General features: G+C 56.2%; 1 protein-coding gene, 1 long non-coding RNA gene and 1 other non-coding gene across 13 annotated transcripts; 1 reads left to right on the top strand and 2 right to left on the bottom strand.

The window, feature by feature from the left end:
- Positions 1–8388: 8388 nt before the first annotated feature.
- Positions 8389–11020, bottom strand: LOC118703578. The gene is made up of 3 exons (XR_006739717.1): positions 10605–11020; positions 10321–10386; positions 8389–8482 (listed from the first exon to the last, which is right to left on the bottom strand). It is a non-coding gene; the product is annotated as an uncharacterized LOC118703578 (long non-coding RNA).
- LOC118703995 lies at positions 10482–10564 on the bottom strand. Its single transcript, XR_004983233.1, has one exon. It is a non-coding gene; the product is annotated as a small nucleolar RNA SNORD60 (small nucleolar RNA).
- A 144-nt stretch (positions 11021–11164) lies between the features above and the next one.
- TRAF7 (TNF receptor associated factor 7) lies at positions 11165–25688 on the top strand. 11 transcript variants are annotated; one of them, XM_036410627.2, is made up of 21 exons: positions 11165–11301; positions 15252–15370; positions 15560–15617; positions 17272–17363; positions 19606–19722; positions 20191–20283; positions 20454–20487; positions 21053–21236; positions 21330–21464; positions 22165–22382; positions 22458–22531; positions 22751–22799; positions 22880–23007; positions 23191–23273; positions 23993–24032; positions 24153–24269; positions 24360–24482; positions 24638–24757; positions 24842–24973; positions 25054–25173; positions 25325–25688. In XM_036410627.2, the coding sequence occupies exons 2-21, from the start codon at positions 15290–15292 to the stop codon at positions 25337–25339; spliced, it is 2013 nt and encodes a 670-aa protein (XP_036266520.1). In that variant the 5' UTR covers positions 11165–11301; positions 15252–15289; the 3' UTR covers positions 25340–25688. The 11 variants fall into 11 exon arrangements, with proteins under 11 accessions (XP_036266520.1, XP_045427381.1, XP_045427384.1 ...); XM_045571425.1 differs by having other exon boundaries at positions 15548–15617; XM_045571427.1 differs by having other exon boundaries at positions 11170–11301; positions 15548–15617; positions 21330–21458.
- The last annotated feature ends 80 nt before the right edge of the window (positions 25689–25768 follow it).

Below are 25768 nucleotides of genomic sequence, written 5' to 3'. Positions count from 1 at the left end.
CTCGGGTTCCCTCAAGGGCAAATGAGGGCGTTTTCTGGATCCAGGTAGGGAGAGATTTTGTTGCATGGTCCCACAGGTTAGAATCCAGGCATGGAGAGGAGAGGGGCCGTGGCTAAGAGGAGAGGACTTGTTGGGGAAAGGTGGTAAGCTTTCAGGGGGCTCCGAAGTATCGAGGGCTGTACAGAGGGGACATGTGCAGGGTGCTCTCATTTGTCGTCTTCCTCTGGAAGGCAGGTGAGTTGAAGTTTCGTGGGTCTAACTTGGTGGTTGTGGTATTTGGGGATTTCAATATCAGGGGGTTCTGTGGTGATGGTGTTCCGGGGACCTGTTAATCTAGAAAAGTGGAACCCTGTAGGATGGCTGTGCAGTTAGTGGCCACAGGAGTGGTTAGAAGAATTTGCTATAGGCCTTGCCAACAGGGCTGTTAATTATTTGATGGATGAATTTCCTTCAGTAGGACCCAGTCCCCTGGCTGTAGAGTGGGAGGGATCTCTCCCGTAAAGGATTGTGGAAGAATCTGGTCTGCATTGCCGAAACCGGTTTGGCTCAGTGGATAGAGCGTCGGCCTGCGAACTGAAGGGTCTCGGGTTCGATTCCGGTCAAGGGCATGTACCTTGGTTGCGGGCACATCCCCAGTGTGGGGGGAGGGGGTGCAGGAGGCAGCTGATGGATGACTCTCTCTCATCGATGTTTCTGGCTATCTTCTCCCTTCCTCTCTGTACAAAATCAATAAAATATATTAAAAAGAATCTGGTCTGCATGCACTCATTAGTTGCCTGACATGGTTTAGGATCTATAATAATAAAAGCATAATATGCTAATTAGACAGGACAGGTTAACAATCTACCGGATGAAGCCAGAGCTGTGTGGGCCAAGCCCCTTGCATGAATTTCATGCATTGGGCCTCTAGTAGATACATAATCTCCTAAAGGGGTTTCCTTGGAAGGTAAATTTCCTACTAGGAAGGGCTTTCCACACGAGTTCAAAGGGGCTGAGAAAGGATGGGGCCCCGGGAAGTTGCTCAGATGCACTTGAGGGGGAGGGGTAAGAGGGAGGTCCAAGGTTCCTTAGTCTCAATACTTAATTTAATTTGGTTAAATGGGATTTAATTAGGGAGTTGATCTTTTCTACTTTGTCTGAAGATTAGGTTTGGTAAGAGGTATGAAAGTTCCACTGGATATTCAGGGTAGAAGAGATTTCTTGGGTTATTTGGGATATAAAGGCAGGTTCCTTGTCTGACTGTAATGAGGTGGGCAGTCCAAATCAAGGACTATGCTGTATGAGGGCTTGTGTGACCGGATGGCTTTTCAGATGTGGTAGGGAATGCCTCTATCCCGCCTGAGAAGGTATCTTCCAGGAGTAGAAGGATTTTCTTCTTTCAATAGGAGGAATATGAGTGAAATCATTTCGCCTGTCTTGTCCAGGAATCTGGCCTCTGGCCTGGTGAGTGCAGGAGATACTGTACAACAGACAGAGCAAGCTTTGGCGATATCTTGTAATAAGGAAGCTAAGTTAGGACATGCAATAAGAGGTCTTAAAAGCTATAACAGCCGAAACCGGCTTGGCTCAGTGGATAGAGCGTCGGCCTGTGGACTGAAGGGTCCCGGGTTCGATTCTGGGCAAGAGCATGTAACTTGGTTGCAGGCATATCCCCAGTGGGGGGAGTGCAGAAGGCGGTTGATCAATGTGTTCTCTCTCATCGATGTTTCTGACTCTCTGTCCCTCTCTCTTCCTCTCTATAAAAAATCAATAAAAATAAAAAAAAGCTGTAACAGTGGTCTGTATGCTATGTGTAAGGAGACATGAATGGCCCATCATATATTGTGGGCTTGTCCATGGGGGAGGACATATTTGCCCTAAAGTGTTATCCAGGGGTTGTCCTGGGTGACTCCGAGAGCAAGGAGGGACTCGAGTTCCTTCGGTGTGTGTGGTGGTGATAAGTAACTAGGAGCTGAGAGGAGGGGGGCCACTGTTCCAGCTTCCTGGTCCACCGTGTTATGGGATCACTGCCCACAGAGTATGGCTACTGCTGCTGTAGGAGACTGAGGATTAAGGAGGCATGGTTATGGGAGAGCCATTGGTGGTTAAGAATCTCTTCTCTGCCGTAGCTCATTTGGCTCAGTGGATAGAGCATCGGCCTGAGTTCAATTCTGGTCAAGGGTGTGGACCTTGATTGTAGGCTCCTCCCTGGCTCAGGTCCTACTCCAGGCATGTATAGGAGGCAACCAGTCGATGTGTCTCACATTAATAGTTGTCTTTCCCTGCCAAAACCGGTTTGGCTCAGTGGATAGAGCGTCAGCCTGCGGACTGAAGGGTCCCGGGTTCAATTCCCGTCAGGGGCATGTACCTTGGCTGCGGGCACATCCCCGGTAGGGGGTGTGCAGGAGGCAGCTGATCGATGATTCTCTCTCATCGATGTTTCTAACTCTCTATCCCTCTCTCTTCCTCTCTGTAAAAAAGTTGTCTTTCCCTCTCTCTAAAAAAATAAATGGAAAAATATCCTCAGGTGAGGAAAAAATAAATAAAAGAACCCCTCCCTGATTTAGCTCAGTGGATAGACAGCCCACAGACTGAACAGGTTTCAATGGCAGTCAACAGATTGTGAGATCATTCCCCAGTAGGGGGCAGGCAGGAAGCAGTTGATTGGGATGTTTCTAACTATCCCTCTCCCTTCATCTCTGTAAAAAATTAATAAAAAAATATTTTTATAAAGGAATCCCTTCTTCCCAGATCTGAGGCATGACAATGTATGATGTGAGACATATTTGTAACCATTGTCTACACTGACAGTCTTATTGTGACCCGTTGGGGCAATCAGTTCTGTCTTCTGGGAGATAGTACCTTTGGGAAGAGACTCTGACTCAACAACTCCATCGAGTGATTCTGCAGCATTGGGAACAGGAGCTACCATCAATAAACCAAGTGTAATTAGTATTAGATAAAGGCTGATTCATATTTGAGAAATTGCTTTTTTGAAGTCAGGAATTTCTCTGCGTGAATGTGATGTGATGGCCAGGGTCAGCATTGCCCCTAGGGCGCCCAAGCCCCTTGCTAGAGGATGTGGGATGACACTCCTGTGTTGAGAAGAACCCCTTGCCTCCCCGAGAGCATCCTTTGCAGAAGCCGTTTTTGCTGAAACCGCAAGGCTGTCAGAAACTGCTTGAAGCAAAGCTTGGATCCATGACCAGGTGTTATGGCTTAAGAAATTTTTAGCTGGGTCCGGTTTGGCTCAATGGATAGAGCGTCCACTTGGGGACTGAAGGGTCCCGGGTTCGATTCCGGTCAAGGGCATGTACCTTGGTTGCAGGCATATCCCCAGTAGGGGGTGTGCAGGAGGCAACTGATCAATGACTCTCTCTCATCGATGTTTCTAACTCTATCTCTCTCCCTTCCTCTCTGTATAAAAATCAATAAAATATATTTTTTAAAAAAAGAAATTTTTAAAACTTTCCACTGCTTGTATAACTGATACTTCCTTTATTCTTTTGTTATAAGTTAGAACCAATCAGAGAATACCAGAGCCCCTAGGTTAGAGATAAAAAGTGCTTGTTGTCAGGGTTCGGGACTCTCGTGGCTCGCTGCTGTGTCAGTTGGTGAGCCCAGACTCGAGTTCGCAATAAAGGCTTCCTAAATTCCAAATTGGCCGACTGGTGGTCGTCATTCACGGGTCGCCCACAACAGTGAGATCTTTGTTAGGAACAGGTGAGGGTGGCACGGTTGTGTTTGGCATTTAGCTTTCATTAGTTGAAAGGTTTGGAGAAGTCCGAGAGAGAGATGCAGCCAAAATGAGAGCTTGTTGAAGTTTTGAAATATGGGGTATTCGTGGTGGGATCTAAAGGTTCTGTCAATGGACCTTTAGGTGCGTGAGCAAGGACAGTAAAATTGGGGATCCAAATGCAGAAATATCCTAGAAGTTCCAAGGAGAGGTCTTGTTTTAAGGAGGGAGGAGAAAGGGTAACAGCATGGTGTTGGGGAGTTATGGTGAGACCCAAGTAAGTGACCTGAGAAGCTGACTGTAGAATCTTTTTTGAGACTCGGTATCTTCTCTCTGATAAGCAATTGAGGAGAGTAGTAGTATGTTGGCAGTAGCAGGAGCTACAGAGGTGGAGGAAGTCTACATATTGGAGAATGCTGGGGCCAAGATTGAGATTGGGAAGGTCTGACACCAGTGCCTGTCTGAAAAAGTGGGGGCTGTCTCAAAAGCCTTGGGGAAGGCCCTCCATATGAGCTGACAGGATTATTGGGTTGTGGGCTCAGCCCAAGCAAAGGCAGAGATTTTGCATCTGGGTGTACAGGGATGGTACAGAGGCATCCTTCAGGCCCAGCACCATGAAGTGAGAGGTGATGGGCACCTTGAGATGTGTGGGAGGTCAGGATCGATGACCCAAAGATCCTGAACTAGGTGGTAAGAGCTACATGGTTTTTTGATGGGTACAATGGGGTGTTGTGTGTGAAGTTGGTGGGGTACTATGTTTGGGGAGAGATTAGACAGACTGGAGGCCCTTTCTGCTCTTGGGACAGGGGATGTTAATTGGGGAGGCAGGGAGTGGGAGATGGACAAAATGTCTCAGCAGAGGATGGGGGTTGAGCACTTGGGAAAATTAGGAGTGACTAAAGGGATTCCTTATGAGACAATTTAAAGGTGTGGCTAGGGGTTTAGAAAGTAGGCCAACTCCAACAATAGACTTGCAAGCAGGGCTTGTTGTGCTGCGCCAGCACAGCCAAGGGTTCCGTGAGCCTGAGGGAGAGCCAGCGAAAACTGAAGAGAAGACAGATACAGAGAAAGGGCTGGGTCTAGGTGGATCTTCTGTGCCTGGCTGAGACCACAGAACAGATCCAGACTGCAAGCTGAGCTTTTATTTCATAGTCAGAGGTAAGCAAGGTAATTTACAATGTTCTGTGAGTTTCACTTGTTTTGGCAGCACTTGCTGCACCTCCCACAGCCCACTAGCTACCCGGGCAAGATCTAGGGAGTATCACAAGATCAAGTTTAATTATGCTAAGAGGGCTGTGCCCTCTAAGCTGGGACTTGTTTTTGGCTTTGCTGACAAAGGCTTAACCCTATAACTTCTCCCTACAGTTTGTAAATTCTGGTAGGGCGGAATAAGTGGCCTCCATATCATCAGAGATTTTTTACCCGATACCCTGGGGTCCCAACAGTCATTCCTGGCCAAGCCTAGGAGGCTGGGTAAACGGAGGTACGAATGTCCTGGAGGAAGGGATATAGCCCTGCCTTGGGGGGCATGGTAGCAGCTCAGTGGCAGTTTTATCACGGCAGGGACAGAGCCCCAGGAAGAGTGTGGCCTCAGCCATTACATTAGAATGTTTTGGGGACTTTTAACCCTGAGAGAAGAAGCTCGATCTCTCTTTTCCGTACTTTGACCTCCTTCCCTCAGTGGTTAAAGGCTGTTTAAAAGGTCCTTTTGTGGGGTTAATTTCTGTAATTTGCATCTGATGATTGAGATGAAATTCCTGTTTAGAAATGAGTCCTTCCCTAGAACTGGGATCTAGGGTGATACATTTTTTGAGTCCCTAGGCTGAGAGAAAAAGGGCAGGGTTTTCCTCTGGGCCTTGGGCAATGCCTTCGAAATTTTTCATCATTGACTGCCTGTGGGCACTGTGTGTGGAGCCCTAGCAGGAGGCACGTTACCATGTGGGCTCGGAGACAGAGGCCTGGGGAGTCTACATGGTATTCCCGCTTAGGATTCTTTTTGGGGGAGACTTCCTGTCCGACTAGCTGCTGGTTATCTTGCCAATGGAGACCATCGGCATGAGCTGCCAGCCTATTTCTTTAGAAATGTAATGTATAGTGCCCAGCGAGTTCAACAGAGGATGCCTTCAGCCAAAGAATCAAATTATGGAGCGTTTAATTAAAAGCCGGTGGCCAAGAGAGAGCATTAGCTCTCCAAATCTCACAGCCACTGAAAAAGGCACAAACCACATCCCTCACATCAGAATGAGGAGCTATACTGCAAAAGCAGTTTGTATAAAAGCTAAATTGAGCACGGTTAACTATTTCTAAAGGTTATCTATAGTTTGTTTCCAGAGCCAGAGTCAACGGAAAACATTTTTGCGGTTGTTTCTCAGGCACACAAGAATATCTTTTGTAAAACTACAAAGGGGCGGGCAAACAAAATGGAGTGATTTATGCGTTTCCAGGTCTCATTCTGGAAACGGAGGTCAAAGTAACTACCTATTATTTAAGCAAGCAAATGTTTACAGAAGCCAGAGTAGCAGGGTTAAAATTTTAAACAGCAGTTTTTTACCCAAGATGGAGATTCCTATGCTTCATTCCCCACTGGTTCCATGTACATGAGTCAAAGCATTGACTCATTTCCCTCATCTGCACAGGGACTGAACCGGCCCCTGACTACAAGTACTTTGATTCTTTTCTGTATAGCTCTAATAAGTTAATTAATAAGACAAAGTCTGATAGGGCCAGTATCAGAAAGAGGGCCTGTCATGGAGGACAGGAGAGCTGTAAGCCAGGGGGACCAAACATACTTTGGAACAAAGTCCCTGATTGTTTTCTTTTTCTGTCTCTTTCTTCAATGTTCTTTCTTACTACGATAGGCTTTCCAGGATTACTCCCGAATTGTTGGCATAAAAACAGCAAGTCTCCCCTAGAATAAGGTGACCAGACAGCCTGATTTTTAACCCTTTGCACTCCGAACCATTCTGGACATTGGCTACCAGCTACTCGATGCTAACGGCGGAAACGTGCATTGAATTAACTCAATTCCCCGTAATCACTAATAAACTGCAATGTCCCCTGAGAGGGGACGTCCGAGTGATATGCTAGAATTCCGATGTCCCCTGAGAGGGGACAGTGGAGTGCAAAGGGTTAACAATGCCACAGGACAAATTGTTAAAAATCGGGACTGTCCCACCAAAAGCGGGACGTCTGGTCACCTTACCCTAGAGCCATACATAATCCTTGTTTCATGAACAGATCTAAGTCCTCATCTATCTTGCAATACCATTTCTACTAAGGAGTCTACTTGGCGCTGGAGAGGCAACACCAGTTCTTTAAATTTTTAATGAATGACATTTTTCGAACATACCGTAATATACCGTACATTGATACGATAAATGGAAGGTCTCTTCACAAATGGCAATGCCATGAACTTGACCGAGAAACAAGAAATCCAAAAGAGAACATTAACAGTGTACATGTTCTGTACCCAAAGCTACACTGTGTTCTAGTAAAAAGCCTGCTCAGATTGGCCAGTCAGAGAGGCGGTCTATTAAAAAAAGAACTGGTGTTGCCTCGGAAGTGGGCGGTAGTCTTATACAGTGAATATAGGCCTAAACCTATGTTTTAACCGTAAAATTAGGGGGTCGTCTTGTACACCGGAATATACGGTAATGCATAGCCACGTTTCTTGTGCTGTTGTATTACATATTGATAGAAAAGACTTACTTTGCCGTCAAGATCTGCAGGTAATTTTTGTGCAATTTTGGTCTTTTGCCTCAGTACCAGATTGTGCCTTTCCAAGAACCTACTACTCCAGGATACAGTGGCCTTAAATCCTTTGCTGTTATCTGGGTTAGATTTGGCCCACTGAAGTGCAAACATACGTATTTTGTTTCGTGTCACTACATAACCATTTTGACGATGCTCAAGAACCATGTCTGCTACATGCTTTTCGAGTTCTGGCCAATAAGGGGTGCCTCTTCTTAGTGCACACTTACTCCTTGGCATACTCTTTAATGCATCTTCATTTGCTTTCCAGTCTCGGACCATCTTTTCTGTTACTCCATATTGTCTTGCCGCAGCACAGTTATTGTGTTCCTTGGCAAAGTTTATAACTTTCAGTTTGAAACTGGCTTCAAATTTTCTTCTTCTTGCTGGAGCCATGATGGGTTCTTTTCTACTAGCCATTTGTTGTACACCCACTAATCTTTTAGGCCGGGGTTATACAGTACTGTAGCTACAGCTACACACAGAATGTTCTATTGCGGTACCTTTTAACTCACTGTATGTGTCCTGATACAGCAGCTTTGGCTACACAGAACGTTCCTGTGCTGCAACTGTATGTACCCCGGGGAGCCAATCACAACAAGCAAAGGTTCAAAGGTTATAAAGACCACCTCTCTGACTCTGGCCAATCTGAGCAGGCTTTTTACTAGAACACAGTGTAGCTTCGGGTACAGAACATATATAATTTGCATGCATAAAAAGCCTGCTTGGATTGGCTGAGTTAGAGAGGCGGTCCGAGCAGCCTTGCAGTGATTAGTGCAGGATGGAGTTGGAAAATTCGTTTAGCGGCATATCCAGACGATTTCCGGGATCGAGTAGGAAAATTCGTTTAGCGGCATATTGAGACGTTTCTTGGGATATACTCGGCGTATAAGACGACCCCCGATTTTCGGTTGACTTTTTTCCCCCCAAAAGTCGTCTTATACGCCGGAAAATACTGTAAAATTGCTTGCGGGGTCAGCCAGGGGTTGTAAGGTCGTCCTGGAGTCCAGTGTTGACCTGGGGGGAAAAATCTCTCCTTAGTCAGGGAGAGACAGGACACACACTAAGAGGAAAGTGTGGAGAGTCAACTCAGGAGGGGTGAAGACCCTCAAAGAACCTTGATATGTTAGGTCAGGAATCTATTCACACAAAGTTAAAGGAAAAGAAACTCCAAATGTTGTACAGTGTCCAGCAAATCGAAAGAGAATGCCTTCAGCTGAAACCTGTTTGACTCAAAGATCCCGGGTTCGATTCTGGTCAAGGGCATGTACCTTGGTTGCGGGCACATCCCCAGTGGGGGGTGTGCAAGAGGCAGTTGGTCAGTGTTTCTCTCTCATAGACGTTTCTAACTCTGTCCTTCTCAATTCCTGTGTAAAATCAATACGTAAAAAAAAAAAAAAAAAAAAGAGAATGCCTTCAGCCAAAGAATCAAATTATGGAGCATTTAATTAAAAGCCAGTGGCTATGAGAGGGCATCAGCTCTCCAAATCTCACAGCCTCAAGGGAGTACAGCAACAAACTGAAAAAGGCACAAACCACATCCCTAGCAGCAGAATGAGGAACTGTACTGCAAAGGCAGTTTGAACAGAAGCTAAACTGAGCATGGCTAACTACTTCTAAAGGTTATCTGTAGTTTCAGTTTTTACTCCAGATGGAGGTTACTATGCTTCAAGTGGAGTTAAAGATATCAAAATTATTTTGTAAATGTTGTGGAGCCAAAGGTGGTTTTTTGACCTGGAAGAGATGGGACATGGAATAAGGAGTAGGCTCCAGCCTCAGTGTGGGGGCGAATAGGAGGCAACAGATCAATGTTTCTCTTGTTTTGGAAGACTGGAGAAAAACCAAATGCTTAAGAAATGGAGTTACACAGCTTTATCACTCTGGTGAACTCAGAGGAGTACCTCTCAGTGTTTGAGCAAATCTGGTGGAAGCTTTTCCTTTATACCCTTTCAGCTTCTTTGTCCCACAAAAATGGATGGGGCTTCTGGACCTTTCGGGGGCTTTGCAAAAAGCCTGTGTGGGGATAGGGGTCGTGAAACCATATGTAAGGGCATGAAATGGTGCCAGCACTGACAGGCCTCTCGGGGGTTATGGTTTTATGGCCTTTCTAACATGTGAGCAAACAGGCAACAAATCTTGCTAGCTCAGACTATAGGAAAAGGGGCAATAGGTTATATTTTCCCATCTGGGTTAATTTGTTTCACTTGAGGAAACCAGCTGTTATAGAATTAGCCTTCTCACTCTCATCGATGATTTATCTTTTTATCCCTCTCTCACATCAATAAAAACATTCAAGAAATCAACTATGGCCAAAACCGGTTTGGCTCAGTGGATAGATTGTCAGCCTACGGACTGAAAGGTCCGATTCAATTCTGGCCAACAGCATATACCTTGGTTGTGGGCACATCCCCAGTAGGGGGTGTGCAAGAGGCAGCTGACGGATGTTTCTCTCTCATTGATGTTTATAACTCTCTATCCCTCTCTGTAAAAGTCAATGATATACAGTATTAAAAAAAAAAGAAAAAAAAGAAATCAACTATGGCAAAAGGCACACAAAACCTATTTTTGGAGGTCGGTAGTCTCAGCAGGTGGCAAGTTTTACGTTTCATTTTCATGCCTCTACCCCTTCCCAAGGTCGCCCAGGATTGAGCCAGTCCTCCCATGGAGTCCCCTTTGGTGTGAAAATAAAGACTCTTGCACCCCAATTAACTCATACCACTTTTGCTTTATTGCTAAGCACTTCGGGTAGATACGGACCGTTAGGTTAAGTCACAAAATGGCATCCGCCTGTCTAGGTTATATCTTCGAATGAAAAGATCATTTGATTCTCACAGGTTTATTCCACCTTTACTTACCACCAGGTCCCTGAACTGATTGATGTTGATTTACATTCAAAGTCTCCAACCAGGCCACCGATGGCACTGAAAGACAAAGAGTGTGACATTTAGACAGAAGCCCACTCAACCCCATGTGCTTTCACCCCCAGACCCACCCGCCAATGGCGAGCGGGGGCCCGAAGCCTCAGTCTTGCAAAATAATCAGACTGCACGTGCAGTTTTCATACGAGGTGTCAGAAATTAAAGCAATTCATCATAGGCTTCAGGCGGCATTGGGAAATCCAGGTCTGGCCCAGTCTTACCTTGTAGGGAGCCGTAGGTCCTGAGGTCCCGACTTCTCTGCCGGAACTGGGGAGGGGAGCAGGGAAGGAATTCGCTACAATGCCGAGGGCCACAGAGGCGCTCAGGCCGCGGCTGGCCCCCGGGCTGGGCGACCCCCGCAGCTTCGCAGCTTCACTGGGTGCTCAATTCCTCTCCAAGCGTAGCACACAGAGAACACTCCGCCCAGCATTGAAATTTATCCGGAAAGAAAGAGAAAGGCTGAGGTTCAACCTTTTATAGAAACTGCCCCACCTCAGCGATTGGCCAATCCAAGCGGAAGTACCCTCCTTCACCCCCGCTGTTGATAGGCTCCGCTCTCTACTTGTTTCCCCCAATAGCGCCATAGCATTTCTTTTTGGGGAGCGATCCTCCCATTTGAAGAGATTAAACCTGTGAGTGACTGGTGCAACGATCCAATCAGACTCCTACCTGATACATAGAATGATTCTGAAGTTGCCAATCCCGCGCCATCTGAGTCGCCGGAAGTCGTAGTTTCTGAAGAGTCGCTCCGGAGGCGTCTGCGCGGGCCGGGAGCGAGCCGGAGAACTACAACTCCCTACGTGCTCTGCGCTGAGCACTTCCGGCTCGCGCGCCCAGTCCCTTTCCCAGCCGGCGGCCGCGGGGGCACGATGAAGAGGGCGGGTGGCGCTGCCACTCCCGGGCGGCGGCGGCGGGCGGGTGAGTGTCCCCGCGGCGCGGCCGGCCGGGGGGCTCACGCCCCGGAGCCGCGCGGTGGGGCGGGGGCAGGTGCTTGGGGTCGGCGAAGGGTTGAGCCTTGGGGGGCGGGGCTGAGAGGAAAAGGGGTTTCCGCTCCGATCCCTTTCTTTGACTGTCAGCTGGCCCGTCGCGCGCTCCATTCTTTTTCCCCCTCTTCCTCTTTATTCATCCCTTCTTCCTGCATTTATTGAGCGCCGCCGGTGTGCCCGGCACTGGGGTAGGCGCCGGAAGATCATGGAGAGCGTGATCGCGGTTCTCATAGGCTCTTCTGGTGTAGGATGGATTGCTCACCCCCGTCACTGTGGACACTCAGCGCCAACCCTCCTCTGCTGTGCCTTTTAGAATGTTGAGCCACATCCCTGGTCTCAACCCGGTGGATGCCAGTAACCTTTCCCAGCCCCGCTGTGACAACCAGAAACGTCTCCAGATGTTGTCAAACATCTCCTGGGGGGACAAAAATCCCCCCCCCCCCACTTGACAACCGGTGATCTAGACAGGGTGTAGGGCTGATAATGTACAGACACATTCACGAAGAATGGGGTAGGTGCTGTGGACGAAGCAGGGCGCTGAGAGAGGACTGAAGGCTCCGGAAAGGTTTGGGGTGGGTTGGTGGACTTATAGAAAGCGGACTGTCCCGGAAGTTGCTTGAAGAGCATGCCAGGCAGAGGGAGCAAGATGTGCTGGAGGACCTGCCTCCAGGCAAGGCTTGGTCCCTAGTGGGGACTTGCATGTGGCCACCCCACTGCCCGTGACTTCAGCATGGCCAGCCTGGGCCTCCCCACTCCCCTGGCTACTATCACAGGATCCAAGTGGGCGGGAACTCCAGCGACACCCGATCCACAGGCCCCCTGAGGGTAAGTGGAGGCAGCAGATCATGGGCTCTCTCCAGGGGGTGGGCTGGGGGGTGGGCAGCCTCCCATGCAGGCTGCTCAGCGAAGGGGTCTGGTGGGGGCTCGCCTAAAGAGGGGCTAGAGCACTGCAGGTGGCTCTGGTTTCTTATGTCCATATCTAAGGGACTCCCAGGCCCTCCAATCCCCACAGGGTCCGGGAGCCCCTTGGATATGGACACGGGTAGACCAAGATCCCTGGGCCCCTCCCCTGGGCTACCCTGCGGTCTCTCGAAACAGGCAGGGTGGAGGCTTGGAGGGAGCTGAGGGGAGGAAAGCCTTTCTCCCCATCTGCACCCTCACCCAGGTTTCCCTAGCCTGCTCAGCCCAAGGCTTTTCCCAGTTTGGCAGAGACCAGGCCTTCAGGCAGGTGAGGATTCTTGCTCTAGATACCGCTTTCTGACTGCCTGGGAGCCTCAGGCCGACTATGGGGTGGGGGAGAGTCTGCTGCCCTGGGATGGCCTTGGGGGTGGCGTAGAGCACATCCCTGGGACAGCTGGGCCCAGCATTCCCTGAGCTGGGGTTGGGGCCTGCAGGGCCGGAAGACACCATAAGGGGAAGACTGCTATTGCAAAACGCAGCCCCCGGGGACCGGCCTGAGAGCATCTTGCTCAATTCTGAGATGTTTCAGGGCTGGGTGGGGCGTACTGACGAGGGGCGCTGGACTGCAGCACGGGTCCCCCACCCCAGTCCCTGGCCGGGGCTGTGTGCTGAACCCGTGTGAACCCGGAAATGGCTCCCTCCCTCCTTCCCTGGCTCAGCTTGCCTGGTGGGCCAGTCTTGCAGGCCCCTCACCGGGCTGCGTGTCAGGGCTGTGGGCCTGGCCGCTGGCCTCCCGGGACTTTCCCATGAGCCCCGCATGCCTTTCTGTTTACTTCATTTTATAGTGAGGGACCGCCAGCCGCCTGCTCTCCCAGACTGCACTTGGGCAGGCTGGACCCATAGGGGCTGGTGGGCTGGCCGTGGTCCCAGGGGGAATGCCTGCTGGTGCCCTGGTCCCAGGCCTCAGGCACCGCTCACCGGAGCCATCAGCTGGCCTCAGCCCTGGGAGCTTGCAGTGGAGGGAACAGATGGATTGTAAATGCAGGTCGGTTCAGCTGGTGACCTCCCTGTGAGTCCACCCTCCTCCCTGCCCTTTGGCGCTGAGACATAAGCGAACCTTGGGCTTCCTGAGAAGGCGGAGCCTCTCCACCGGCTGTGGAGTCCTGGAGCTCCTGCTCTGAGCTCTCTGGGCCTCACCCTTACACAAAGCAGGGTGGCCCTCAGAACTTCCTTCTTCGTGTGGAGACCAGCAGCAGTGCTGAGGCGAGGCTCCCGGACAGCCTCGCACTGCCCACTCTCAGGAGACTCTGCCTTTCTCCCAGAGGACGGACACAGAGTCAAACCCCTCAAGTCACAGCAGTTGGGGGGCTTTGGCCAAACTCCCTATCTAACTGGACCCAAAGGGCAATCGGGTAGTGCCTGGTGCCAATGCCAACTGTAGGGTCTGGGAGCCTTCCCGATGAGGACTGAGGCACGAAGGCTGGGAGGCTGGCATTGCAGGCGGCATTTGAAAGGGCAGATGGGGAGAGAGGGACAAGGAGAGAGCAGGGGTGGCAGGTTGCTCATGAGCACAGTGTGAGGACACAGGGCTCAGGACCCAGCCCTCTCCCTGCAGACCTGAAGGCTGGCTTGAGACCCACTGGGTGGACCCTAGGTCCCATGCATCGCCGTGGTGTGTAGGGAGGGAGACATTGTCAGGAGGGCCCGCTGGAGAAAATGGCAGAACCAGCTGGACTGTGCAGTTGCCCTCCTGGCTGTACTCCCCTCAGAGGGGGCAGAGAGTGTCTCCCACCCGGAGCCCTGCTTAGTCCTGTGGGGCTTCGAGAGCACAGAGTGGGTCCTCCCAACTCCCACAGCACCTCTAGGAGCAAAGTGAGCCGCCCTCCCGTGGGGAGCGCAGCTTCAGGCCCCGTGGCTCAGCACCACCGACTATCCCGGCAGGGGCAGGGGGGCTGTGGGTCGTGGCCGTAGGAAGGGCCCCTGCTGATGGGGCCGTCGCCAGGAGAGCAGCTCTTCCGCTGTCATCGGTGTCTACTCTCCCCGCTTCCGCCCACACCGGCCTGGCCAGGGCTCCGGGGCCCCTCTGGTCCCTCTTCCGGGGGCGGAACCGTTGGAGCCCAGGGATGGCTCACACTTCGCCTTCTCCCTGCCATCAACCCTTGAGATCGGAGCCACACAATTGGGGGGCGAGAGGGTGTCCTCTGTTTCCAGGGTGGGGGACCTGCACGCAGTGAAGAGGGCTCTCCTCTCTCTGGGTCCCTCCCCGCCCCTGCCCAGCGGGGCTTTCTTTCTGGGATGAGGCTTGTGAGGAGCTGGGCTCCGGGTACATCATCCAGTGGGCTCTCTGGCGCATGGCCAGTGTCTGCCATGGTGGCAGGAGATCGGCGTGTAACCTGGCCACTCTGCGAGCCCAGCCTTGGCCCCAGGGACATTTGGCCCTCAGACCCGAGGAGCAGACGGAGCATGGGTGGGGGGCTCTCCGCCTCCGGGTTGAATCTGGGTGGGCATTTCCGAAGGGTTAAGCCTTAAAGCACATGTGTCAAACACAAGGCCCGCGGGCCAAATCCGTCCCGCCAGGCCTTGCAATGTGGCCCGCACCGCGCTGTCATCACTGCACTCCGCTGCGTTTCCATCACAATGACAGTTTATGACTGTTCAGTAAACCATTCGGCCCGCGATTTAGGCTGGATTTTAGATTTTGGCCCCTTCTCTGATTGAGTTCGACACCCCTACCTTAAAGGAAAGTAAAACTGAGTGCCAGTTGCCTGCCTGCGCCCAGGGCCTCCCTCCCTCGGGCCTGTCACACCTGGGACGGGCGGGCGGGAAGGAGCTGCCGGAATGGACTGCCCTTGTTGGCGTTGGCGATGGAGAAAGGCGGAGGCGCGGTGGGCCGGTCAGAGCAGGCTGCTGTGCGGAGCAGGCCTGGCCAGCTGACGGGCGTCCGGCCGCCCTCTCTCAGGCCCCTCTGTGCTCCTCACGCAGGAGGCGCTGCCGGAGGGCCCTACGTGCCTCTCTAGAGCATGAGCTCGGGCAACGGCGCCTGGTTTAACCGCTTCTCGGGGGGACCTGCCAGCCTTCCCGCCCCGGACGCCACCGCCGGGGTAAGGGACTCCCCGTGAGTCAGCGTCTGCTCCCTCCGTGAGGTCCCGTGGGCGGGCTGGGGATGTGTGTGCGGGTGGTGTGTCTGTGATGTGCACACAGGGTGTGTGAGTGTGAAAGCGTGTCACTGCATGTCCGCCCGTGTCCATGTTCTCCCTGGAGCCAACCAGTCTCATCAGTTCTCTTTCCAGACCAGAATGGAAACGACCTTCGGGCCCGCCTTTTCAGCTGTCACCACGATCACCAAAGGTGAGCCTGTGAGCCAGGCCAGCCCGGCGGGGCAGAATCTGGGCACCCTGTGGTGGGGTGGGGTGTTCAGCTGCCCCCTCCCCCGGCAGGAGTCAGATGTTTTGCTCCCTGTGGCTCTGTTCTGGCTGTGGTGCCCTCCCCCGCCTCCCCTTGCTCCTCCTTTCTGGTGCCTTGCTCACCACCTCTCTAGGGAGGGCTGTCCCAGCTTCCCCGGCACCCCATGCTCACCTGCCCTGTCGGTGACCCCGCTCATGCCTGCCCCGAGCTCCCAGCAGGCGCGGGTAGGGGACAAGAAGTGCTCCTGGGTCCTTCCTCAGGTCCGATCCACAGTGAGTGTGTCCAAGGAGGTCGTGGCACATGAGGGTACAGCTTCCTTCCCAGTCACGAGGGTGGCGGGCCCCTCCTGGCAGGCACTTGGCCCCTCGCAGGAGCACACCAGCTGCTAATTGGTTTTAAATTGCTTCTCCCTGGCTTCCTCTGATGCGTGTGGCCGTGTAGTCACAGGGCCACCGCATACACCTGCTCACGCCAGCTCCTCTGTCACTGGTGACATCCTCAGAGCCTCTGAAGGAGCCCTCTTTTCTTCTCAGACACTTTTCCTGAGGGAAAAAATAAACTCGCCTCTAATTTCATCACCCAGTCATTTTCTTAATTCCCCACCTACCTGTGGAGACGGCCCCCCCGGCCGTGAATGACAGGCCCGCCTGGCCCTTCCTTCCCACCCAGCACCCCACTCGGTGGCAGGGGTGGGTCAGAGCTGGCCCTCTCACTGCAGATGGGTGAGGCCCAGGCTCAGGGTAGCCTGTCGAAGCCTGTATCATAAGCCCGGGCCTTCAGAGCTGGTTGTTGGTTCAGCTGGGCCCGGCTGGGGCCTGAGGCCAGAGGCTGCCATTCCTGGTCTCTGGCTGCCGCCTGCAGGGCTCTCTCTGACACCCACATCCACCCCTGACCAGTGCCTTCTGAGGGCAGCCAGGTGACGGGAGGAGGAGGGGGGCGAGAGCTTCCCGCTGCCTTCCCGGAGGAAGCAGGAAGGCTGGTGGCCAGCTCCGGGTGGTGGTGGAGCCAGGGGAGGAGGTGAGGAATGAGCTGCCGTCCTGGCCTCTCCGTGTGCCCGCTGAGGAGCTTCAGACCTCAGCGCCTCAGTTTCCTCTATGGACTGAGGCTGTCAGATAACCCACTCGGCAGAGTTACCTCGAGGGTCAGATAAGACGATATCCCAGCTCCTACCTTTGACCCTAGGTGTGGCCACTCAGGTGTTACCTCAAGCCTCAGCTGGGCAAAGTGGCCCCAGGGCCGGGCGGGGTGCTGGGAGCTGGTTGTAGAGCCTGAGAGAAGACCCAGCATCACCCCCAGTCTGCCTGGAAGCAGCAGCGATTAGACCTGCAGAGGCCACCTGAGCCTGTGCCCTCCCCCCCGCCCGGCACTGGGCAGGGCTGAGAGCTAGTGATGGTCCACAGAGCAGGCCGGGCGCTCCCTGAAGGCTCAGGGCCGTTTCATGCTGAGCCCGGTGTATTTCCTAGTTGCCCCCCGGCCCAGCCCTAGCCAAGTTGCCCTCAAATCCAGAAGGAGGCAGTGGGAGCCAGCCTGGGCACGGTAAGTCAGGCCTCCCTCTGTGGCCCACACTCATGGCATCCTGGCCCTCTCTCCTTGGCAGCGGATGGCACCAGCACATACAAACAGCACCGCAGGACGCCCTCCTCCTCCAGCACCCTTGCCTACTCCCCTCGGGATGAGGAGGACAGCATGGTAGGTCCGGGTCACACTCCTTCCTCCCCCCTCACACCATGCCCTCCCTCCCAGGGCAAGATCCCAGTAGAAGCTGAAGGTGGGATGCTCAGCCTCCAGAGCCCTCGGCCACAGTCCGCAGTGGGAAGTGAGCTGGTGGGACGGAGGGCTAGTGTGTGTGGACCCGGGACCTGAGCACCAAGGCTGGATTAACGGAGAGGTAGCCGCCAGGGACAGCCGGACCAGAGGGGTGGGGGGTTTGACTCCATCTGGAGTGGGTGGGAGCCACGGAAAGTTCAGTCTGATCTCCATTTTCTAAGCCCCCGAGCTGCCCAAGTGGAGGGCGAAGGGTGGGTTGCCAGGAAGAGGCAGGAGCCCTGAGAAGGGGCTCCGCTGAGGGAGATGGGCCCCAGCAGATGGGAAAGGAAGACAGGTCAGCAGAGGGGCCTGACTGTGGGGAAGCCAGAGAGTCCCCTACTGCTGGCCCTGCAGAAGGAGAAAAGGTTTCAAGGCAGAGTGCACCTTGCTGTGGTACCCAGTCACATGGCTGGGATCATAGTGGACACGCCCTCCTGTCTGTCCAGTGACACTTGGTGCTGGGCTCTGGACCTGCTTTGGGGAAGGCAGGTCCAGAGTCCCCCCCTGGGCGGGACACAAAGATGCTTGAGCCCTCTTGCCACTGACCTGTCCGGTGCCCTGCTTTCTGCTTTCCCTTGGCGGTGGCCCCTGACAGACCCTCCTGGTGCCCCACTCTCCCAGCCTCTCGCATTGAGCTGCCAGGCCCATGTGATAAGAGGAGTTCTATCCGTTACACGAGCAGACACACCAGTGTGCCAGGCACTGCACTAGGCCTTCACAAGGACAAGTCACACCACGTGCTCCACTCCCTCCAGTGCTTCCCGCCTCGGTCTGCACAACCCCCGCCTGGCCCAGGGGAGTGTGGCTGGGATCCGAAGGCCTCCCCTCCCAGGCCTCCAAGGAAGCAACTTTCCTGTGTGTGTGGTTGTGATCCTAGCACTTGGAGGCTCGAAAGAGGTGGCACTGTGTTGTGAGGGCCCTGAGGCCGTGGCCACCTGGGCACCTTCTCTGTTGGCTGCTGGGCCCCCGCAGGCTGCCCCTCCGCTGCCCTGGGGGGTTGGCAGTGCCAGCCCCCTCACTCAGGAGGGCAGGCAGCGTGGAGAGCGGAGCCAGGCCGGGCCCGGCTTGCTTGGCTCCGCTCCCGTCTGGACCTGCTCTTGCTCTCTGGTTTCCACGCTGCCCGTGGGGGTGGTTTGACTCACTTCCTCTGACTTTCCCCTGGTCTCTCATGTGGTGTTTCCATGCACACTTGCCACTTGGGACGCTGTGAAGGGAGGTGGGCACAGCACCGGTGAGGGAGGTGCTTCTGTGGGCAAACCAGGGACACGGGGCTCTGCTGCCCTCACGTGGGAAACCGCCCTGGGCCTGGCCGGGCCTCCCTCTGCCCCTGGGGGGTCCGACCCCCTGGGCTGTTGGGGCGGGGACGGCTCCCACAGCGCCCACACCCTCAGAGGCTCAGGCAACGGGGCCCCAGAGCCGCCGGGACAGGGAGGGGCCTGTGGAGGCACGTTTGTGGCTCATGTATGAGGCTTCTCAGCATGAGGGGAGGAGTGGGGGAGCAGGGGCTCTTGAAGGATCTCTTCTGGAGGGTTCCAGGCCTGGAGGGGAGGAAGGAGCAGCCCCCGCCCCAGGAGTCCCCCCATCCTCACCTCGGGTGGCTCTGGCAGAGGCTGGCACCGAGGCCGTCTCCTGCGCTCGGAAGGCCGGCCAGGGAGTTAGGATGTCCGACTTCCCTTGGAGCCTCTTGCTGCCCCATGTCCCCGGCCAGGGAGGCCAGGCGGGCCCGGAGCCTCTTCCGGCCAGCCTCCCATTCCCCCCGCTCCAGCAGTCCGGGCTGCCGCTGCCGGGATTGGCTGCTGGCGGTGCCCCCTGTGCGGCCCACAGTCCCTCACGGGAAGCAGGAAGCAGGGCTAGCCTGTCCTCGCAGAATTGAATAGCAGGAAGTCTCTCCATTTACACAAAGAAAGTTGGCAGACGTGAGTGGGCCGCACAGCGGGGCCAGGGCCGCTGGGCAGGAGGGGGCCTGGGCACTGCTCCGGCTCCCTGTGCCCACACCGCAGGCCCTGCAGCCTGAGTGCGCGCCCACTAGGATGGTGTGGCCCTGGGGGCCCCACTGCCCTCAGTGCACCCCGGGGCTCAGCCCCGCCCTCCTCCTGGCTGACGGCTGTCTGTCTCCATGCTGCAGCCGCCCATCAGCACCCCACGCCGCTCGGACTCTGCCATCTCCGTCCGCTCCCTGCACTCCGAGTCCAGCATGTCCCTGCGCTCCACGTTCTCGCTGCCTGAGGAGGAGGAGGAGCCGGTAGGTGTGGTGGGCGCAGGGTGGGCTCGGTGCAGATGGTTCCCAAGGACCCTTCCTGTCCTGTGACAGCGGTCAGGGGCACTTTCCGCCTAGGCACAGTGAGGGGGTGGTAGGGCCTCGTCAGAGCCCTGCGCTTCTCTGGTCCACACCAAGGACCCCAGGCCGGGCCCCACCCCCGGGTGCTGCCAGGGACCAGCTTCAGGAAACCATGGCGGCCCTTTCTTGTTGCACCCCACGTAGAGGACAGGTGCTGGCAGGCCGGGGACACAGCCAGAGGAGTCCTCCCTGCTTGGCCACCCTCGAGTTCAGGTCTAGCTCTTAGCCTTAGCAGGCTCCCCTTGGGTTACACCCCAGCTGTGGTGCCTCTACCCTGAGAGGGCAGCCCAGGCCTGTGGGGGAGGGGAGACTGGGCTCCCTGACCAGGTCAGCACCCCCGGGCCCGCCCTCACCTGCCCTCCCTGGTTCCAGGAGCCGCTGGTATTCGCGGAGCAGCTCTCCGTGAAGCTGTGCTGCCAGCTGTGCTGCAGTGTGTTCAAGGACCCTGTGATCACCACCTGTGGGGTGAGCCTGCTGTCCCCTCCCTGGCCTGGGCACCGCCGTGGGGCTGGGTGGGCTGCCAGCCCGTCCATGTGGAACCTGGGCCTTGGTCACGTGCCTCGTCTGGCCGCCCAGCAGGGCACGGGGAGGGGCCCGCTACGGCCATGCCCCAACTCTCCCCATTGTCTCCACAGCATACGTTCTGTCGAAGATGTGCCTTGAAGTCAGGTAGGGCCCTTTCAGGCCCAGGCCCGGCCACCCTGTTCCCCAGCGGCGGGAGGGCCCCTTAGGGAATCCCAGCCCAGGCCGAGCGCTGGTGGCTGCATGGCAGCTTCTCCCTGGTCCCGCACAGAGCATCTCCGCTGTGGGCGGCGGCCCCTGGCTGCCCGGGGCCAGGCTCAAGGCCTTGGCAAGCAGGGCAGTAAGGGCTCTGCACCCCTCTCCCCGGAGGAGGACGCCCTTACTGTCAGGGCTGCTGCCTCGCAGTCTCGGACTTCAGTAGCATCTGGGTATCCCTCCTGGGCTCAGGGGTGGGGTCCCTCCTGCTCTGCCCCCAGTCCTCTTGGCCCCGTCCCACACTCGGGTCAGCAGAGAGGCCTTCACTCAGCCAGTGGGCACTGTTGGCAGCCCCCTTCCTATTCCGGCACCTCAGGAGGGCAGGCTCAGCCCGCCAGCTGGGGGAGCAGGTTCCAAGCCCCTCGCCCCTGCATAGCCCGGCCACAGTGCCCTGGGCAGAGCTCCCAGGGAGGGGGCTGGCTGGGCGGCCGCAGGGTCAGCACGTCCTCCCCTCCAGAGAAGTGTCCCGTGGACAACGCCAAGCTGACCGTGGTGGTGAACAACATCGCCGTGGCCGAGCAGATCGGGGAGCTCTCCATCCACTGCAAGCATGGCTGCCGAGCAGCGGGGGTCGGGAAGCCCACTGTCTTTGAGGTGGACCCCCGAGGGTGCCCCTTCACCATTAAGCTCAGTGCCCGGAAGTAAGTGCCCCGATGGCCCCCAGCTCCCCACCGATCAGGGTGCCAAAAAGGTGCCTCTGGGGACTGGACTGTCCTGTGTCTTGTCTCCCACAGGGACCACGAGAGCAGCTGTGACTACAGGCCTGTGCGGTGCCCCAACAACCCCAACTGCCCGCCCCTCCTCAAGATGAACCTGGAGGCCCACCTCAAGGAGTGCGAGCACATCAAGTGTCCCCACTCCAAGTACGGGTGAGTGGGCGGGGGTGGGCTCGAGGGGGCCGGCCTAGGGCAGGAGGGGTGGGCAGGAGGGTGGGTGGGCCTGGGCTGGCATTCACAGTCCCTCCTTCAGCAAACCTTTGTTGAGATCCACCTGTGTGCCGGGCACTGGGGAGACAGCCAGGGTCCCTGGGGAGATGGACCCTAGCGGAGCCACACCGTCGACTATGTAATTGCAAACTGAGGTACAGGTGCTGTGAAGGAGAGAAAGTCCCATGGGAACACACGGGGGTTGGAACATTTGGGGAGTTGGGGTGGTCAGGGAAGGGGTGAGATGACAACTGACCTATGTGTGGGCATAAGCCAGGCAAAGACCAGGGCAAGGGCTCCTCACAGCTGGACCAGCAGGGGTGGACTTGAACCAATGGCCAGAGTTGAGAGCAGAGGAGAGATGGAGTGGGAAAGAGGCACGCTGAGGAGGGGTGTGGGTAGCCCTTTAAGAGCTTTGAGCGGGAGTAGAGTGATTGGATAGTCTTTGCATAGTGGCCTGCCGGGTGCTGGGTGCTGATGGGAGCAGGAGAGATGGGTGGGCGTGCAGGTGTGGAGAGGATGGTGGCCTATCTGGGTTGCAGTGAGCGCAAAAGTGAGATTCAAGCGAGATTTTTAGGCAGAGGGGAGGGTCCTAATGGGTGGGCAGTGAGCAAAGGGGCAGGCAGCTCTCCTGTCCCTCCAGGTGCACGTTCATCGGGAACCAGGACACGTATGAGACGCACCTGGAGACCTGCCGCTTTGAGGGCCTGAAGGAGTTCCTCCAGCAGACGGACGACCGGTTCCACGAGATGCACGTGGCCCTGGCCCAGAAGGACCAGGAGATCGCCTTCTTGCGCTCCATGCTGGGCAAGCTCTCCGAGAAGATTGACCAGCTGGAGAAGAGCCTGGAGCTCAAGTTCGGTGAGAGCCCAGCCCAGAAGGCATGGGGGGCAGCTCCTTCTCCTGGTCCCTGACACCCTCTGCCCTGCCACGCAGATGTCCTGGACGAAAACCAGAGCAAGCTGAGCGAGGACCTCATGGAGTTCCGGAGGGACGCGTCCATGTTGAACGTGAGCGGGCGATGGACATAAGCAGGAAGGCTGGGTGGTGTGGGGGACACAGGACTGTCCCTCCAATTGGGCCCCCACAGGAGGCTTGCCCTGCTCAGGATTAAGTGTCTGGGGTGGGGAGGGCTGTTGCTCCCCCTGCCCTGTACCAGCGACGCTTAGGCTGGTGGGCAGGGGGTCTGTGGAGCCACAGCCACATGCCCTCCACTCTCGGCCTTGCAGGATGAATTGTCCCACATCAATGCACGGCTGAACATGGGCATCCTAGGATGTGAGTATGGGCCCTCTGCCACTCCCACCACTGTCCCCGAGGCCTCCCCGTGCCTCTCACACCCACTCCTGTCTCTGCAGCCTATGACCCGCAGCAGATCTTCAAGTGCAAAGGGACCTTTGTGGGCCACCAGGGCCCTGTCTGGTGCCTGTGTGTCTACTCCATGGGGGACCTGCTCTTCAGTGGCTCTTCTGACAAGACCATCAAGGTGGGTGGGACCCTGCCTCGGTGGGCCCTGTAGCCCGGCAGGTGAAGAGTGGGGACTGGCCATGGGCGGGTTTTCCTCTCACACGCAGGGCTTCCTGAGGATGGCTAGCTTCCTCGTTCCCCCGACGCCACCCCTGGGACCTGGCTGATCTCGTGGGACCCACCTTGATCCCGGTCTCTGCAGGTTTGGGACACGTGTACTACCTACAAGTGTCAGAAGACACTGGAGGGCCATGATGGCATTGTGCTGGCACTCTGCATCCAGGGGTGAGTGTATGTGTGTACCCACTGACCATGGGCCCTCCTGGAGCTGGGGACATGCGACCCCATGCTACTGCCCCAGGGACGGTGAGCCCAAGCCCGTATAGCCCCCATGTCCACATGTGGCTGTGTCTGCCTCTCCCGTGAGGCACTCATGACCTTGAGCGGGGGGCATCTCTGGTTGCAGGGCCCTCCGTCTCTGACGATGCACATTCACAGAGCATAGCCCTGGTCCTGGATGCCTCGGGCAGCTGGAGGGCAGAGGTGGGACTCTCAGAGTGGAGGCAGGAGCTCAGCTGCCTCTGGCACGGGCATGGGTTGGGGACAGGACCACACCACAGCTGGCCCAGCCCCCTCCTTGCCGCCGGGCGGCCCTTTCTAGACCTTCCCTCTGTCCCGGGCAATGAGGTTTTGTATTTGGGCATGAGTAAGGGAGGGACGGGGATGGATTCTCAGCCACAAGAAGGAGCAGCTTGACTGCCAGCAGTGCTAACTGGGTGATCACCTCCCAGCTCAGCGCTTGCCAGGCAGGTACCAGGATTTGGGCCTCCACTTCCAGCATCCCTCCCTGAGACCGAAATACTGAGCCCGGGCTCACGGAAGCGGCAGTGGCCTTGGCATTGCCCCAAGCTGCCGATTCCTGGTGGCCAGTGCTCCCTTCACCGCAGGGCCATGTCCGTGAGGACAGTGCCTTCTGCCCCAACACCTTAGCTTTGCTTCCCCAGGTGCAAGCTCTACAGCGGCTCAGCAGACTGCACGATCATTGTGAGTAGGGCGCATGGGAGGGGCCAGGCACGTGTTAGCATGTGGGAGGACCAGGCACGCTGGGGCCTGGGCTCGGGGGCAGCAGGGCGGGTGCTGAGGCTTCCTGTCCTCCACCCCCAGGTGTGGGATATCCAGAACCTGCAGAAGGTGAACACGATCCGGGCCCATGACAACCCGGTGTGCACGCTGGTCTCCTCTCACAACATGCTCTTCAGCGGGTCCCTGAAGGCCATCAAGGTCAGGCAAGGCAGCGTGCATGCGTGTGTGCGCCAGGCTGTAGGGTGCCGATGCCCGGCCACCCAGCCCATGCTGACAGTGTTCTCACAGGTCTGGGACATTGTGGGCACTGAGCTGAAGCTGAAGAAGGAGCTGACAGGCCTCAACCACTGGGTGCGGGCCCTGGTGGCTGCCCAGAGCTACCTGTACAGTGGCTCCTACCAGACAATCAAGGTACCCCTTGGCCACGTTCCCAGAGGCAGGACCCCTCCCTGTGCCACCGGGGCAGGGAGATCCTCGCACACAACCTGGGTGGTGGGTGGGCTGCCCACATGCCTGAAGCCCCAGAGGCCCTGGCCTAGCACCAAGCGGTCTGCGCTTGCCCACAGATCTGGGATATCCGGACCCTCGACTGCATCCACGTCCTGCAGACGTCTGGAGGCAGTGTGTACTCCATCGCCGTGACGAATCACCACATTGTCTGTGGCACCTACGAGAACCTCATCCACGTAAGGGTGGACACCGGGGCAGGGCCTGACCCTGGGCCCCCGTCCTCTCCCACCTGTCTCTGACGTGCCTGTGCCATCACTTAGGTGTGGGACATCGAGTCCAAGGAGCAGGTCCGGACCCTGACGGGCCACGTGGGCACTGTGTATGCCCTGGCGGTCATCTCCACCCCAGACCAGACCAAAGTCTTCAGTGCATCCTATGACCGGTCTCTCAGGGTCTGTGCTGGCCTGGTGACAGTGGGAGGCTCAGGGCGGGTAGCCTGGCCTGGCAGTCCTCATGTCTTATGTGCCCCCAGGTCTGGAGTATGGACAACATGATCTGCACACAGACCCTGCTGCGCCACCAGGGCAGTGTAACTGCGCTGGCCGTGTCCCGGGGCCGGCTCTTCTCAGGGGCTGTGGACAGCACTGTGAAGGTCAGGGCCTTGGCCGGGGCCATCCCAAGGGGCTGAGGCACAGGGAGAGCAGGGTGTTGGGGGCAGTGGCAGTGGCGGGCAGGTTTGAATGGCAGATGGTGTTGGGGCAGGACAGCCGGGAGGCACCTGAACCAGAGCCCCTCCTCCACAGGTTTGGACCTGCTGACAAAATCCAGGCCAGGCCTTGGCTTCTCCCGGGCCCACCCTCGGCCTGTGGAAGCCCGGCTGGGCTCGGGGTCTCTGCCTGCCCGTTAGGGGACAGGCGGGCAGGCTCACCTGGCCAGGCGCTGTCTTGATCCTGCACCCGGCAAGTCTCGGTCTGTCTGGCTCTGTCACCATTGCTGCCAGGACAGTGCCCAGACCCTCTCTACACTCCAGGTATAACGCTCGCCCGGTCCACCCTCCATCCCCATTCCTGATGGACTGCAGGACCTTTTTACTCACCTTTTCTATTGTTTTTAGACTGTACATAGATTTGATTACTTCCGATTGAAATAAAAGCTGCACAGACTGTGGCTGTGAGCAGGGATGGTCCCGGGGTGACTGAGAAGCTGCCCAGGAACATGGTGTGCCCAGGCACCAGCGGCCTGAGGGA

The sequence above is a fragment of the Pipistrellus kuhlii genome, unplaced genomic scaffold (genome assembly GCF_014108245.1).
Source record: "Pipistrellus kuhlii isolate mPipKuh1 unplaced genomic scaffold, mPipKuh1.p scaffold_m20_p_4, whole genome shotgun sequence".
NCBI lineage: Eukaryota > Metazoa > Chordata > Mammalia > Chiroptera > Vespertilionidae > Pipistrellus > Pipistrellus kuhlii.
Note: the sequence above shows the minus strand (reverse complement) of the source record. Positions and strands in the feature narration are given on the sequence as shown.

Coding starts and splice junctions, on each gene's coding strand:
- TRAF7 (XM_045571425.1), top strand. CDS start 15,290: ATGAGCTCGGGCAACGGCGCCTGGTTTAACCGCTTCTCGGGGGGACCT. Junction 19,723..20,190: donor CTGAGGAGGAGGAGGAGCCG/GTAGGTGTGGTG, acceptor CCCTGGTTCCAG/GAGCCGCTGGTATTCGCGGA. Junction 24,270..24,359: donor GGTCCCTGAAGGCCATCAAG/GTCAGGCAAGGC, acceptor GTGTTCTCACAG/GTCTGGGACATTGTGGGCAC.